Genomic DNA, 13,952 nt, shown 5'->3' with positions numbered 1-13,952 from the left:
TGGAACACTGAATGCTCACAGGCATTCAACACTATTATACAGATAAAAGAGAGGGAGGAGCCAGGCTAAGGGGCTTCTGCAGGACATGCCAGCTCGTCCTGCAGACTCTAGGGGCACCTTGGGTTTTGGGAAAGAGAGGAGGAGACTACACCCAGCAAAAAGACAATATTTGCAAGCAGTTGATCCAGCAGCTGAATCCAGCCACTAAGGCTCAGAAAATACTATTACTGGCTTGCTGTGTGGTCCTGTAAAGTCCTCTTTCTTTAGAATAATGTCCTATCAAGCTGTGCCCATCTCTCCTGTCTACTGATAGCGTAAGCTGCTCAAGACTTTCTCTACTCTGTGACTGTCTTGGAACATCAGCTGGGGGACTCGTGTATAACACCAAAAAACCCCCAACCTCCCAAACCGTTACATACCTCTAGTATTTCCTCGCAATGTCCAGACAACTGAAGGCAGGCCTGAGCTTTAAGGTAAACCATTAAATCCCTCTCTGGATTGTACAGTGCTCTTTAATACACAGGCACAGAAGTGAAATTCCTGTCCCCTTCATCCTTCCATTTACTAGTTTCACTTCAAAAGTGAGCTAAAGTACAACGCTGCCAAGTGGCCGATTCTGTTGGGCCAGGTCATTTATAAATACACACTTCTAGGCACTGTAATAACAAAGAAGCACCTTCAGAGGAATTCAGCAGAGTAAGCCGTTACAACTCATCCTGCGTCCACACTTAAGTAAGGAACAAAAATTTACTCCCTACTTGACTTTAAGCACTGTTCAAGATGGAAAACTCTCCAGCAGCTTGCACATCTTGCCCGCCTTTCCCTAAGCTTTTTCTACAGATGCCACTATGCCACTGAGTAAATCAACTATTAAACATCAACACAGCTTGCCTTCTGCAGTCAAAAATTGCTTACATTTCAATAAAAAATGCTTAGAAGACTGCATTTGGTGAAGCTTGCCCTAACAGAGTTCAAGGGCTTGACTCATAGCTCACTGCAATTAAGGGGAGTCCTTAGATCACTTTTAATGCACTTCAGGCCCCAGATGCTCTAAATCATTCTTGAAATATGAATTATGGCAAGATGCTAAGATATGTCATAAATTATAATTACATCCTCTCTATAGGACAAAACAGAAAAAGAATCCAGAAAGGTCTATCCACCTTGGATTTCTCTCAGAGGCTTTGACCTGCTGAGAGGTTCATTTCCACGTGCTACCTTTGGTAGTTTGAATGTGATTTGTTCTTCACATTCTCACCTGATAGCTATGCCCTAGAGATTCTGGCAAAGGGCTGCATGTAGGGGGAAGTTAGCAAAAATCAGATTAGCTCAGGTTTCCAGCTGCTTTTCATGAATATTTTCAAGGCTTTAACAAGGTACACATTATGGTATGTGATTTTTCACAGCTGGCAGCTACCAAGGGCTGATAAGCTCAATTACAAGCAGCTGAAAGCATCTCAGCACAGGCAAAATCAGTTTTTAAAAATACAATCAAATGTTCACCATCAGTGTTCTTAAACACTAAGCTGGAGGAATACAAACCATAAATCCCAAGTCCAACCACTTATAATACACTGCTTGTAATTTGGAAACTTTGGACTTCTAATCTTACAGTTTAATGAGCTGAAAAACACATACGAGAAGAAGAGCTCTGGACAAAGGAATATAACTTGCTGTCTCTGTACAAGCCAGCAGGAATAGATAGAAAATGGGCTTTCAAGTGTTCTCACATGTTAGTAGAACTCCCTTACCCACACTGCCTTTCTCTCTATCCTCATCCAGCAGTTTAATCATCGGACTATCAGACCTATCTCAGTAGCTTTTCAGTCAGTCACTGACCTCCGTGAAGAATAACGATTTCAACTGCCCTTCTGAGCTCCTTCACACCTGCAGCCAGGCTTTTGTTCCATTGCATACATCCTGAATGGAGCACACAAGAAATCATTGTGCTGTATTAGCAAGTGACTCTGGCCTAGATTTGGATGCCTCTTAAGGATTTCTAATCCTGTTGTACTACAGGTGCGCAATTCTAGTAAAAATTTGCAGCTACTATATGGCAAGCAGTGATTAACGCAGAGTGAATGCTACTGCCTTAGCAGATGGCATGTACTGACCACTGTGGTTTCACGCTCAACCTGTGTCTACAAGGTATTTGCCCGCAATTTCACATGGAGGAGGGAGAATCTGCTTCTTCATCTTGATTATCATATGAATGGTAGAGAAGATCATCAAGAAAGTAAGAGCAGTGAGGCATTCGTAAAATGAAAATTAGTGCTGCTTGGAACCTCAACTCCTGACTCCCTCCACTGTTACTGAATCTTTATTGCTTTCCTTACCATTTTAGATAGCACCTTCCCCACTGAGAAGATCTGAATAAGCAATTTTCCTCTTCCCCGATGAAGACCGGATGAATGAAGAGCAAAATTGCATAGTAAGCTTCTGCTACTCAACAGTGTAGGTACCATGAAATAAATTCCATTCATAGTAATGCACATCATTAATGGTCTTATGTAGTGTAACAAAACAAGCAGTAAAGATAGTTACTATTAATTTGGAAGCAGGAGGGCAAAATTCACATGTACTCCAGTAAGTTAAATCCAGACACCGTTTTTTAAAAATTCAAACAACGATAAAAGTTTTGAAGTGCTACATGATACTGCCTTCTGTGAGGTGCATTAATTTAACAAGTATTGCTTAATCAATTAAAGATAAAAATAATCTGATTGTGAAACTTGGTCTTTGAAAAGACACAAATAGGCCTTTTAAACATTAACTTTCTAAAGCTGTCAAGTTGCATGTACTTTCTTGCTTTAAAGATAAAAAAGCAGCGACGCCCCGCAGCTTTGCAGCCCAAAACTAAAGTATTACAGAGTGACTTTTCGTCTAGAGAATGTTAATGAAATTTGCTTTGTGTTAAGACACAATGTGAGACTAATCTTGGCAGATCACACATTCTGCTGCTGATTTACCTTTTTTTCCTTCAGAGACTGCAGTGATATTGTAGGGTTAGTTCAGTGCATGTTCCAAACCTTTGTTGCACAAACCTCAAGGGCTTCTCATCCAAATCATGAAGACAAGCAATGAAGATCTGAGCCAGGATGGACAACTGAGAGAATATTTTTAGAAAAAACATACTGAAGACCATTTGAAAAGATTTAACCAGAGAATTAAACCCCTCCCAGCCCCTATCTCCATGTCATGATGATATCATTAGCTACAGTGAGCCTTACATTTTGCTATCTCAGAGTTTAAATGCTTGTGGCCAAACGATACTAAAATTAGAAACCAAGAACTCCTTTCTAGTCCCACAACCCACAAGTAAGCTGACAACCCTTCCAGGAGAGAGTATCAACTAAGCAACATGCACTTTCACTGTGCATTTTGCTGGGACAGGAAGAGAAGATATTTTTGAATTGGACAGCTGAAGAGCAAATTTTTGCTGCAGTATTTTCAGCCAGACTTTAAGCAACCTCAGTGATGAAACAGGGCTATCTATCTTATTTAGAGGGCTGTAATAAAATAAATTAGGTCCTTGGATTATGTCTGTTTGGCTTCTAATTACATGAGTTCCCCTAGAATTTTCATCTACAGAGCCATCACTGGCTGCCAAAGACAGACATCAGTTTGAAACAATCCATGTGCTCTGTATCACACAACAACAGAATGCCAGTCTCTACCAATACTTGCATGCATTTTGCTGGACCTGAGAAAATTTGAGCTGGATCTGAAATGGCTACCGCTCTGAAAAAGAGTAAAATTAAATGTTATCCACTAAGGAATTTTTAAAACAAGGCAGATAGAATTAACCATGTTTGTATACCACAAACTTCTAGACAGCATAGAAAAAGTGTGATGTTACAGCTAAAGAGTCAACAGCTGGAAGGTTAAATATGTTTATTTTAGTAGTGTACAGTAGTCTTACAGACAAATTTTTAGATTTTGCAATATACACAGAAGAATCATTACAAACAAAAGCAAAATATCCTCTCAATAATAGAGACTCTATGCAGCCTGAAATAAAATTAAACCTCTGTTTCTCTTTAAAATGCATCTCAGTAAACATTCTTCTCCATCACTGATAAAATGTACATCTATAATAAATGACATAATAATTGGGGGGGAGGGATCACATCCCTAAAACTAAAAAGTAAAAAAATTGGGGAGGAAAAATTATTATTCTGTTTAGGTTGCTATTTAATTCTAAATATGTCCATCTAAAAAAATTAAATATCTCTTTTTTAAAACATATCATTGAAAATTTTGCATGGCAGTGCAATACAGAAATAGTAAAATTCATCCAAAAAGTGCTATATACAGCAGCATTCTTAAAATACCATAAAGAAGGGATGTTGCTGTGTTCAAGAAAAGACTAGCATGCTTTTTAGCCATGTCTGAATTAAAGTCAGAAGATATTCTTGTCTATTTCTAGTAATTCCCTTCCCTCTCCTGTCTCATTCCCACAGATTATATTTTGAGACAAGGAACAGTCACAGTTCAAGTGTGTGCATGTATACATATATGTGCAGACATATATTTGCATACACACAAATGTATATATATATTTATATATATAAACAAGCTTGGTTTATAAAAGCATTGCTTTGGAACATAGTGAGAGCTCTTCTTCAAAGAGTGAGACAATATGGATTTTCACTGAAATAAACAGGTCCATGATGGAAGATGGACTTTACTACATTATTAATTCCCAGAGAAGATACCCTCAGAGGCCTCAAGCTCTTCCAAAAAAATAAAACAGAACAGGGAGCATGATTTTAAATCCAGCCTCTTTTCATGGATCCACAATTTGTAAGAGCAAAATTTACCTTAGCAGTCATTAACATCACATAGATGTTTACCCATTATAAGAAGCAATTACTGAAGTTAGTAAAGAACATGAGATTTGCACAGAGCAAACTGCAAATGCAACAAGTGGTCACACAAAAGGAGGCCAAATTTGAGGCTGGGAAAAGTGTAACAAAAAAAAAAACTGCTGACAAATTTAACGCTCATCTGTTCTTTTGGAGTCATGATATTAAGTATCCTTACAATCAAGAGAAGGCCAGGAAGCACTAAGCCATACGAGGATATTTGTGCCTCTCAGGTCACTACATTTTTTGGACAGGAATGTAAACATTGCCTTATTCAGTGCTCCCCAGAACTACAGTTTCAGCATAAAGAAGACTTCTGTGTCAGTATTAAAATCAGTTTGGTTCTTAGGCTGGGATGTAAACACGGCAGGAGAAGCTATATCCATACAAACTGCTTTTGCAACGCTGCAGGCTCCCTCTGGATTTCCTCTCTCCTCGATGGGACTCCCACTGAGCTGGCCTAGGCTTTGCAGCCGCTGTCTCTCCTGAGCTTGCTTAGCCCTGTTGGCAATGTACCGCACCCTGCTCTGACTGCGAGAGGAAGACCTGCGAAGGAGTCCCAAGCTCTCCCCTTCCTCTTCAGATTCAGTTGGATCGAGACTGATAGGGGAAGTGATGTCATTTTCCTGCTGAAAGGCTGTCAGCTTCTTCAGCTGCTCAGTCAGTTCATCCTGGGATTTGACTGAGGATCTCAGGCCTGAAGAGCGGCGCTGCTCTCGCATTGATCGAGTGACAAAACTCCTGCTGATGCTACGGTATTTGCTTTCAAAAGTGCACACAATATCATCAGAGGTAAGGTCTCCAAGACTCTTGGATTTTGCCTGGTTATTCCCAACCATATCGTGTGCTTTGGATTTGTTAGAAGACTGTCTGAGACTTTCCATGTACAGCCTGCTCCAGGTATGCCTTCTAGGAATGGACGAGAACGCATCCTGAGGGCTCCTGGCAAGGGGACGGGGGCACAATTCATCTGCTGGCAGCTGGCCAGACCTCAGGTTAGGATTGGATTTGCTCTTGCTCACCATTGGCATCTCGTTACCGGATGTTGTAGCAGATCGCGGGCGCATGCCCTTTCTTATGGCAAGGGGCTCAAAATTCTCGTGACGGATGCCAAGATCTGGAAGGCTTTTGCGAGCTAGATTCGGTAGAGAGAGATCTATCACAGTGTCATTGGAGGACATGCTGGAAGAGGAAGACATGCTGTCACGATGATTGCTGCAATCTAGCTTGCTCCAGATCCGGTCATTAACAGTGGCATCAAAGTATACTTCTGCTGCTGGAGACAGGCTACTTGGAATTTTTATTAAGGCTGAGGAGTCTGACATCTTCAGTCCTTCACTCTTTGACCTTCTTACTAACATGTAAGAGCTGGTCTGAGAAACAGGAACAGGTAGAGCCTGGGCTTTCTGGAAGGTGTCTGGAAGCAAAGTTGTCTGTGTGCTGTTAATCGCATTGTTTTTCTGGAGTAGAACAGCTGCTGCACCAATTTTTTTCCCTTTGGATTCAATGGTGCTTTTCATGTCGGCTAATACCTGACCTGGTTGGTCATTTTGCTTCTGGCAGTTTTCACCAGGTTGGCCAGCAGTCTTACCAGCTTCCACTACCAGCCAGGCTTTTTGAGGATGCACTGCCAATCCAAGCTGATCTTCAGCTTTACCGCATGCCTGTGTCCAACCATTTTCCTCCTTGAGACATCCTGCTATGCTTGTCCTCTCATCTTCTTGGACTACTAAACTTGTGTCAGCTGCTCTGGTGACTACCTGCACTTGGTCTTCTGCAGCCAGATTTGTTCTTTGTTCTCTAGTGAGTAGAGATTCTTGAGGCCGGTTGGATGTGCTGCTTACTTCTGATCGAGATTCGGTGGAATGATCAGATACAGACCCTTCTTCAGAATCACTGTAAGGAGTAATGGGTAGAGGGAAGAAAAGGCTGGCACGTTGGTTTTCATTGGCAATAACAGGCTCTTCGGTGATAGTTTCTAGGCTGCATAAAGAAGTGACTGACCTCTGTATTGAGAAATGGCAGGCATCTACTTGGGAGACATGAAAAGATAGGAAAAAAAAGAAACAAGAACAACAGAGATACAGGGTTAATTAGCTATTACAAATTGCAGTTTAGCTGAACATTTATTCTTTATGTTTATCATTTTGTTTTTAAGGTAGTAATTGCATATATTAATCATGATTTTTAAAATAACTTATGTTTTCAAATGCCTGGCTAACGGCGGCAAAAATTTCTGCTCGTTCAGTTTTAGCTGCCCAAAAGCCCTGTTGCTTTCAAAACATCTCAGTCCATGCATAATAGCACCGTGTTACTTTCCTGATTATCTTATTCAAACAACAACTGTATCCATCAATTTCCTTGTGTCCTTTGTGTCTCCTCTCATAAACTAACTTTTCTTCCTCCACCATCCAGCACCACTTGAATCGCTCTTCTCCTTCCTTCCAGCACTCAAACATGTCAGTGTATCAGATCATAATCAGATCACATATAATAATCAGAACATCACTGCCCAACCAACAGTTATGATCCCAATGATCCATTACTCAGAAGAGAAGCAGCATAGGACTCCTGGAGCAGATTACGAATAAAATGATCTGTACGCATACAATGGAATGTAGTCAATATGCCTTTTAAAAACAAGAGAAAAAATTTAAACAGACTAACTCTGTTTTCCTAAAAAAGTTTGTAATTTCTTTTTCAAAAAACTATACAGACGCATGGTTCATGAACACCAGGCTGACAGTACAATCCGAAAGAATCACAACAGCCACCAATTACCTGAAGAAAATGCTCCATCCATCTGCCATGTTTATAACCTGTACCCTAAGAGCCAAAGCCATCATGCCAAAAAGACTATTTCCCACAACTGCAAACCACAATGCAAACATGCATTCGAGAACTAGCAAAGCACCACTGGGCCAGACAACTACCTTAAGAATATAGGAGCAGGTAATTATAAGGCAGGAAACAAACAAAAACCAGGACTACAGGCAACAAGGTGCTTGAATCAGTGACACTCAGTAAACAGTTACCTTTGACTTGCTTGTCCTTTCAGTTCTTAACTAGAGAGAGAGAGTGTGCATGTAGAATAATAGGACAGAACAGAGGAAAAATCCAGTTAATGTAGGGAAGGCAGGTGCAGATAACAGGATAAATTAGTGCTGAGGGAGGGAAGGGAAACAGACAGAAATATTCACACATTTTTGTAAGATCCTAAGAATTTCCGACCAACCAGAGCACTCAATGGCATCCATAAATGGATGGATATTATGTCCATTACTTTGTCATAGAAGAATAAAAAGCAGTTTTTGTTATTGTTCAAGAAATGCACTCCACTGGACTGAGGAATGGAATCTGGCCTCCCCTTCTCCAAAGCCCTCTCCTAATGCTATGGAAAAAAAATCATCTGCATTACCAAAGAATGCCGAGGAAATACCGTGCCTTTCCTTTCAGCACCAGTATTTCCAATCCAGCGTAGTGGCAAGAAGCTTAACAATGGAGACAGCTGTTCAATGGCCTATATTACATTCGTTGGGAGTGTTAAAAGGGAAGAAGGCACATGTGCCCATAAGCAAAATCCACTGTTCACAACACAGCAGACTTTTCAGTATCTGAAGGAGTATCGGGAGGAGTCCAGAGCTGATCAGACTAATGAGCTCTCCTTCTTCCTATCTAGGCTAGGCCATCAGCATAGATTAAGGCACACTTGCAAGGCAAAATGCTGAAACTGTAATGCTGTTGCCGTAAAGGAGACAACTAGAGACTATAGTTTCCTGTCTCATCCTTGTGGCACTTCCCATCAACAGAATGTTAATTATGAAATGCAGCCATATTAGGCTAACGTTACTGGTTTCCTTGGTTTCTTGGCCCAAGGCACTAAAATAGCAGGCAGATGGGGAAAGCATGCTGTTTGTGCAAACATAGTGTTTGTCACTGGATCATCAGCACCCAGTCCAAGTGACTATTTCACCATTTTAAAGGTTTACTGATTCCATGCTTGAGAAGTCAGATGGATTTAATCAAATTTCAAGCATATCACAATATTTATTTAGTGACTTGGGGGGCTGGCGGGGGACCTGGCACTGGTAATGGGAAATGGTTTCATATGTCACACTACTCAGAGCTTATGAAAAGCCTAATGCCAACAATTTGGGCATAGAAAAAGTTCTGCTGCTTTGGATTAGTTTCAAGTCATGGGAACCGGCAAACTTCTCCCCTCCCCCTCCCATTGTCCCGGTATTTTCCTAAAAGCTCAAAGCAGATATTAGAAAAAATATGTTAAAAAAAGACTAAAAAGAGAGAAATTAAGAAAAAATTGGAGGCACTCAACCAGGTTAAATTGATCAAACAAACAGAATATTTTGAATTTCTGTATGAGGTTTTCAAAGATGCCCACTATAGGTGGGCAGTCAGAATCTGTTACTACAAAAGGAATTACTTCTTAAGAAGCACCAAAGTCACTTAACTGTTCCTGAAAAGGTAACCATCAATGTCCAAATTCCTTGGACAATTAAGGGAGGGGGGGAGGGATTTGAAGAGAAGCTCTTGTAGTCATAGACAAAAGCTGTATTTCTTTACTTCCTCTTCACATTTCTATGAAACAGAGAAAATCTTATCAAAATCTCTTCCCTTCCCTCCCCTCCCTACCAAATCAGGATTAAAAAAAAAAGCCAGTCTCCTTATTAAAATTTATACCTTGGTTGCCTCTGTTCCTATTTTCCATCTTTACACACATACAGTTCCTGAGTAAAGATACAGTCACGTGATCCCAGTGACCACATGCATTTTCCTGGCTTGAAACAACCATAAAATGCTGAAGCTTAAGCAGGCTTCTTTTAAATGGACGCATTTTACTTTGCAATTGGGAAATCCTAACAGTCCACCTAGCTTGGCTGATGTCAAGTAACATCAGCTCACATACCTTGCTTCTTTATATTGTGCAACTGTGCCCTCAGGTCACAGTCAAATCACATACATAACATTAAGCAGATCTATAAATGTTTGCATACTAGGGATTTATACATTTAGGACCAGAATGGTCTGCTATGTTCATAAAGTGTGATCTCCTGAATAACCCAGACCAGAGAATTCCATCCAGTAATCCCTGAACTGATGGCAGTAATTTTGCAAGTTCTTTGAGGAAGGAACTGGTTTTATTGTTAGCAGAGTGCACATTAGATATCATTTCTGATGTGGTTATCCCTCAATGAAACACAAATACTGATAATGGAAATACTGTTTGTTAATATGGGTTTCCCATATTCAGTCTCTACTTAATGCTCTGGTTTGGATCTTAAAATTTACTTAGTATCATACCACATTCACTAAAAAAAAAAAACCAAGGAAACAAAAAACCCTGAAGAAACAATCCAAACATTCATGGACTATTGACAGTTTTACTACTGCAGATGGTTAGCTAGGCATGGAAAGGACTAATCTAAACCAGACACGTCTAGGAAAAAAATAAAATAAAAATATTTATGCAGACTTTTTTTCTGTCATTGCCAAAAATAAAGAAAAAGAGTTCTTGATAGCAAAACAACATACAGGAGCTTCTAAGTAAAGATGCTATGCAGAAGCTGAGACAATGATGTGATCTAAGGTGGAGAAGGGTGAAGAAAATCTGGTCTTACCAGTAAAGAATATAGGGGATTTACTTCGAATTTCCTCCAATTTTTGAACGAACAAGGCGTTCATTTCCCTCTGTAGGGTGCCCACTTGCCTTCGAGAAGTTTCAGACCAGTGCTTGGGGAATTCTGGGCTTCCAAGGCTTTCTAGACTGCTGGAGTTGGAGGATACAGAGCCATTGCTGGCTGCAACCAAGTTGACAGTGCTTCCATACTTGCCACCTGATTGGCACTGCCACCGCTGCCGGGCATGAGCCTTTATTCCGTGACATTTAGATTCAACATTTTTCTTCCCTGGGGTCACAAAAGACTGGGTGCTCCTTGTTAGATCATCGGCAGTTCCAGGGCTGCTGCAAGACTGCAAATCTGATTGCTGCCTGGGCTGACTTTTAACACCCCAGTTTTTTAACTCTAACCTCTCTTCTCCGGTTATACTGCTATACTGATCATGGTGAAGTGTATCTTTAGCAATAGGCCTGGAAGGATGGTCACTCCACTTGCATTCTAGATCTGGGCTTTCTTTGGAACCAATCATGCATTTCATGCAATTGGTGGCCACTCCGATCCTACCAGAGCTGTTGATGGCACAGCGTGCAAAGACACTTTGCTTCTCGCTTTGGTGCTCCTGAAGCCGGACCCTGTTAGACCTCTGTATGGGTTCACTGAAAGCAGCACCCCCTCGAGCACAACTCTGGCTTTTGGCTTTACGAGAACTATGGGCCTTACCTTTCAACCCCTTGCCATGCACCTCCCCACTGGCACCATCTCGGGGAGCTGGTGACAGAGAAGCACTTTCTGGCTCTTGCTCAAAGCGAGGCTGTGAGGCAGCTTCCACTTCACGGTCTTCACCAGCCCCTTCAGAGCTGTTGTCTTTTGTGTCAAAAGCAATTTCAGGAAAGCCCTTCTTGTTCTTCTTCTGGCTTTTGGTGGGTGCACTGGCTGTCCGTCTCAAGATGTGGCTGCTAAAGGAATGTTTGCGATGGAGCTGACCAGCAGCATGACTGTCCAGAGAGGCCTGCTTTGGGTTTCTGAGAAACAGGCCTTTTAGACCTAGAGCTTGTTTGGCCTGGAAAAGTTTAAAAAAAAAAAAAAAAATCCTTAATAGAAAATGCAAGTCTCTTCTTTTGGGTGCAGGAACTCACGTACAAATGATCAGTTCACATATGCACACACATACAGAGTCTCCTGCCATATTCTTATCATCAGCATGAAAACTAAACCAGAAATAGGACAGAGATTAAAAATGAAAAGAAAAAAAAAAATCAGTAACAGCAGCTTTGCAAAATTTAACATTTTTTTTGCTCAACTATGTTTTTAGATAAATTTTTTCAACCAGGCTTATCTCTGTATTTGTCATAAGTTTCTTACTAGCATATAGGCTACTTACAACAAACACTAGATATTGAAAAGAAAAAGTAAAAAACCCAAAATATTTCAGTCTACAAGGATCTAATTCTGAAAGCTGAAGAGTTTCTCAGTGTGTGTTAAAAGCCACAAAGCTTGAGGTATTCATAATGCCACACATTTCAGACTCTTTAAGACTAAAATCAGAGTGCTTCCTTTTTAGCAATACAGCTTTCTGGGGTTTTGTTTTTTTGTTTTTGTTTTTTTAAACACAAAGCTCTGTGAGGTATGGGTCAGTTTTCCAACACAATGTGCACACATCTGTCCCAACAGTTTAATGACATCGATATACTGCAGAACCTGGAGGAGACATAGGAAATCAATTCACCACAGGAATCTAAGGATAAATGGAGACTTGCAGATCTGTTGCAAACTTAAGTAGTTTCTTTAAAGAATGCATGCTAGCATTTATGAGATAATTATACAAAATGTAAATCAACCCCAGCCCCCACTTAACTTAAGATGCAAGTCTCCTAGATTCCCGAAGTCATCAACTAGAATAGCAGTACTTCTCCAAGGGCAACATGGAACAGTTAAAACAGGTTCTGGCTCTGAACCACCTCTGAAAGGACCACCACTGATTACAGAGGGAGAGTACAGAGACCAGCTTTCTAATCTGGGCACCCAAAGCATATGTATTTAAAGTAGGTGGTGTAAATGCTTCTTCTGAATTGCCACAGAGGAATTAGTACAACTAGCTTCTGCACTGTGAATTCACATTCTGTGCAAACTGTGCTCTACTAGGAAATCCCGAACAAGGCTTCTGCATCACACTATAATAAAAATAAAGCAACAAATGCTGCAAGCTTATGTTATCTTGAAGTGTCATTACTAACTTTGGGGCCTTGCCCAAGTTAAGTCCAGCTGGGAAATGCAGTAGTTAAAAAAAAATTTAAGCATGTTTTTCAATAAAACAAATCACCTGCGATTTTGTAGACTTACACACGTTAGGACTGGGCCAATTAGAACTGCTGGTGATTTCAATTAAATTGGAAACACAGAGCTGAATTATCTGCCTTGTGCAGAACAGTATACTTGAGCAGAACTGGACATCAGATGTTTTCCTGTTTCTTAAACTGGAGATAGTGATTAGCACTCATACTTTAGAGAAGAAATTTGTGGCATGGAACAGAGGTTCCAGCTCTGGAACAAAACTGAATGGTCCAAGTAAATGAGAAGAAGAAACTGAAAAAAAAACCAAACCCAAAAAAACCAAACACAAAACAAGCTATAGGAATGGTGATAATTTTAAAAAGTTGCTTTAAAATAATTTTAATTTTACTTTTCATGCAACATGAGGTGGTTACAGAATTTAGCTGATAGTGACCTTTTAAGCCAAAGAATATTTTTGACTTAAAACAGATAATAATTAATTGGATGTTCAAATGGAGATTTACGTTCTTTAGGAACTGTTGTGAAATAAACAGTGGATGTAAGAGTATCATATTTATTCAGTATAAAGGAGATCAACACTTCAATTGAATTGAGCACCGTCATGAATAGCAGTTGAACTATATGCATGACAAATGATCATCCAATACTTCACTTTCTACCTGTGTGATTACATTTTGATAATTTCGTACCATACAACACTTATCCAAAGACACTCATGTATGTTTTCATCACTGAAAAAACACACTATAAACAAGTGAAGTTAGTCAGGGTGATAATACAGTACTTCATATACTTCAGTACTTATTTAAGCATAAAACATATATATTCACCATCATAAATTTCCCACCATCATACAACTGATTTACATTCAAAACAGAGAGTTTCAGCATTCCTGTAAAATTCCAGGTGTACTTGCCAACTTTTAAAGCAATAAGCTGATGCCTAATAAAGAGTATGTTGGTTTTTCTCTGTACATAGAGTCTCGTACTCATAAATCACTTAAAGCAGAGCAAGAACCATTTCCCTCCTAATCTACTTCTCCTCCTTTGTTCCCTTTATTTCCCAGTTAGATCAGACCCTCTTTAGTAGCTGTAGCATAAAGAATTAATAAAAATAGAGTACATAAGCCTATGATTGAAATGCATTGTAAGAAACC

General features: G+C 40.0%; 1 protein-coding gene across 1 annotated transcript in view; it reads right to left on the bottom strand.

The window, feature by feature from the left end:
- Positions 1-4,998: 4,998 nt before the first annotated feature.
- Positions 4,999-13,952, bottom strand: part of PLCH2 (phospholipase C, eta 2) — a 44,062-nt gene continuing 35,108 nt past the window's right edge. The window contains exons 20-22 of the mRNA XM_010577542.1: positions 10,505-11,564; positions 7,650-7,737; positions 4,999-6,851 (exon numbers count right to left, since the gene is read on the bottom strand). Of these exons, the coding sequence (XP_010575844.1) occupies positions 5,159-6,851; positions 7,650-7,737; positions 10,505-11,564 (2,841 nt within the window). The 3' untranslated portion in view covers positions 4,999-5,158. The remainder of the gene's footprint in view (positions 6,852-7,649; positions 7,738-10,504; positions 11,565-13,952) is intronic.

Source organism: Haliaeetus leucocephalus, unplaced genomic scaffold, assembly GCF_000737465.1.
Source record: "Haliaeetus leucocephalus isolate CR32 unplaced genomic scaffold, Haliaeetus_leucocephalus-4.0 Scaffold556, whole genome shotgun sequence".
NCBI lineage: Eukaryota > Metazoa > Chordata > Aves > Accipitriformes > Accipitridae > Haliaeetus > Haliaeetus leucocephalus.
This window is presented reverse-complemented; position numbering and strand designations above follow the sequence as displayed.